We start from the raw sequence: 1,757 nt of genomic DNA on the forward strand, positions 1-1,757 counted from the left end.
GTTATAGCACCAGGAAGGTGTGTTAGGGCCTCATCGGGCACAATGGAATTTGCTGTGGGGAAACCCGCTGATGACAGTGGAACCCGCCCGTGTGTGAATTCCTGCGGCTCCCGCCACCCCTTTATAAGCAGGTGGAGGAGTGGCAAGGCTGGCAGGGCAAGCAGGCAGCAGCCAAGCACTTGCTGGAGCACAGCTACTGCGTGGAGTCCAAATGGCCACCTTCAGCAGCAAGAGCTTGATGCTGGTTTCCCTGTTTGGGCTCCTGGCGCTTCTCCTGTGTAACACTGCCAATGGTGAGTGAGCTGGGGCGTTCGGCCCCAGGGAGCGGTTCTCGGTGCCGCTTCGCAGCGCGCAGCTGTGCCAGGGTGTGTGTGCTCACAGCCGGCAGCAGGACAAGGGAGAGGTGGAAGGGAACTATAACACTACCTAATCCTCCTCTTGTGTCGATGGGGAGCTGGATAGGCAGGGGGCTGAACAGCCAGTACTCCAGGCAGCATGGTCCAAGTGTTTGTTTGGTTTTTTTTTACTTTGTTTTCCTTCATTCCAGCACAAAGCAACCAGGATTGCTGCCTGTCTTACACCAAAGTGCGTCTGCCTCGGTGGGCCCTAAAGGGTTATACTGAACAGCTCTCCAGTGAAGTCTGTGACATCCATGCGATCATGTAAGTTACTTTCCAGAAGATCCTTTGATTTTTCTGATGTGTTAACCTTAGGATGTCTGAGCAGAAGTGATGATTTGGGCATTATAAGCATGATTTTTTTTGCTTTTTCAAAATATTAAATTAACTGAATAAATTGTATATAATACTTGTAAACAAAATATGCAACTGTGAGTTGATAAGGACTACTAATTCGTAGGACAGCCATACAACACAAATAATAAATCTGACTGTTTAAGAATCAGCTGTGCTAACAAAGATGTGCTTTGTCTCCAGCTGAGGGCCACTCTAGCCAACGCACAGTGTTCCCTTGCCAAAACCTGTTAATAGACACATAAGCGATAAGACTTTTCTTAATTCACAGAGATCAGAATTTTTTTCCTCAAAGTTTTAGCCTTCCTAAATGTTGATCTGTTACCTTAGCTTAACAGCAACTGTTCTCTTTAGTTTCACAAATTATTTCTAGCATCCAGCAAAGTTCTTTGTCTCAATAGTTCCAATAAATTGAACACAACTTTACAGTTCAAAAACTGATCCCTCAGACTGGAGCAGCTATTATGTTTTAACTTCATCAGGTGTTTCTTTTTGTTCGTATAGTATTGGAGGGGTTGTGGAGCATCTCATATCTAACCGGCGTTTACAAAAGCAGTTGCTATTGTTTATTATATAGACTATGATGCGTGTTTTTGACCAAATGCATCTTCATAGTATTTACTAGCAGGGATTTCTAATGATTTACTGGTCTCTTCATCATTATTTCTTTTCCAGTTTCCACACCTACGGTGGACTGAATGCATGTGTAAATCCTAAGGAAGGCTGGGTGAAGAAGCATCTTCTTTTCCTGAGGTAGGAATCTAAAATTTTAGATATTACGAGGCTGATGAAAACAGAACATGTATGAAAACCTGTTTCTTACGTTTCTGGAATGCCACTTCTGTGGCAATGCTCAATACATTTGTGTTTCCATCTCCTGTTAGACATGGAGGTCTATATCTTGGAGTGAGAAACCTATAATTGACCTATGGCTGAGGTCATCATTATTTATGTGTATTTTCTCATCCTTTTAACAGCCAGAAGCTCAAGAAGATGTCAATGTGA

General features: G+C 43.5%; 1 protein-coding gene across 1 annotated transcript; it reads left to right on the top strand.

The window, feature by feature from the left end:
* Positions 1–211: 211 nt before the first annotated feature.
* CCL20 (C-C motif chemokine ligand 20) lies at positions 212–1,757 on the top strand. Its single transcript, XM_009990963.1, has 4 exons — positions 212–293; positions 548–662; positions 1,428–1,505; positions 1,730–1,757. The coding sequence occupies exons 1-4, from the start codon at positions 212–214 to the stop codon at positions 1,755–1,757; spliced, it is 303 nt and encodes a 100-aa protein (XP_009989265.1).

The sequence above is a fragment of the Tauraco erythrolophus genome, chromosome 11 (genome assembly GCF_009769465.1).
Source record: "Tauraco erythrolophus isolate bTauEry1 chromosome 11, bTauEry1.pri, whole genome shotgun sequence".
NCBI classification, from domain to species: Eukaryota; Metazoa; Chordata; class Aves; order Musophagiformes; family Musophagidae; genus Tauraco; species Tauraco erythrolophus.

Bases quoted from the DNA above. Each gene is read 5' to 3' on its own strand.
- CCL20 (XM_009990963.1), top strand. From the start codon at position 212: ATGGCCACCTTCAGCAGCAAGAGCTTGATGCTGGTTTCCCTGTTTGGG. The intron at 663-1,427 runs GTAAGTTACTTT...TTTCTTTTCCAG, and splicing joins TGTGACATCCATGCGATCAT to TTTCCACACCTACGGTGGAC. The intron at 1,506-1,729 runs GTAGGAATCTAA...TCCTTTTAACAG, and splicing joins AAGCATCTTCTTTTCCTGAG to CCAGAAGCTCAAGAAGATGT.